The sequence below is a fragment of the Stereum hirsutum genome (genome assembly GCF_000264905.1).
Source record: "Stereum hirsutum FP-91666 SS1 unplaced genomic scaffold STEHIscaffold_27, whole genome shotgun sequence".
Taxonomy (NCBI): domain Eukaryota; kingdom Fungi; phylum Basidiomycota; class Agaricomycetes; order Russulales; family Stereaceae; genus Stereum; species Stereum hirsutum.
The window spans coordinates 197,587-198,117 of record NW_006763157.1 but is presented as its reverse complement, the minus strand read 5'-3'; the positions used below and the strand labels follow the sequence as shown (position 1 = coordinate 198,117).

Below are 531 nucleotides of genomic sequence, written 5' to 3'. Positions count from 1 at the left end.
ATGCCCTCGAAGAGGCTCGCCAATGGACAGGCTCGTCTCTGCATCCCAGATGCGGATGGTCTTGTCATTGGAGCCGGACACGATGCGCTCCCCGTTTGGAGAGAACGCGACGGAGTTGACCCAACCTTCATGCCCTCGAAGAGGCTCGCCAATGGACAGGCCCGTCTCTGCATCCCAGATGCGGATGGTCTTGTCATATGAGCCGGACACGATGCGCTCCCCGCTTGGAGAGAATGCGACAGAGGTGACCCCATCTTCATGCCCTCGAAGAGGCTCGCCAATGGACAGGCCCGTCTCTGCATCCCAGATGCGGATGGTCTTGTCATTGGAGCCGGACACGATGCGCTCCCCGTTTGGAGAGAACGCGACGGAGTTGACCCAACCTTCATGCCCTCGAAGAGGCTCGCCAATGGACAGGCTCGTCTCTGCATCCCAGATGCGGATGGTCTTGTCATTGGAGCCGGACACGATGTGCTCCCCGTTGGAGAGAACGCGACGGAGTTGACCAAACCTTCATGCCCTCGAAGAGGC

The 531-nt window shown here is 59.7% G+C and overlaps 1 protein-coding gene across 1 annotated transcript in view; it reads right to left on the bottom strand.

Moving 5' to 3' along the window:
- Positions 1-28: 28 nt before the first annotated feature.
- Positions 29-531, bottom strand: part of STEHIDRAFT_173139 (WD40 repeat-like protein) — a gene marked incomplete at both ends in the record, with an annotated part of 5,460 nt that continues 4,957 nt past the window's right edge. Inside the window, one exon of the mRNA XM_007311460.1 lies at positions 29-511. Coding sequence (XP_007311522.1) covers positions 31-511 — 481 coding nt within the window. The remainder of the gene's footprint in view (positions 512-531) is intronic.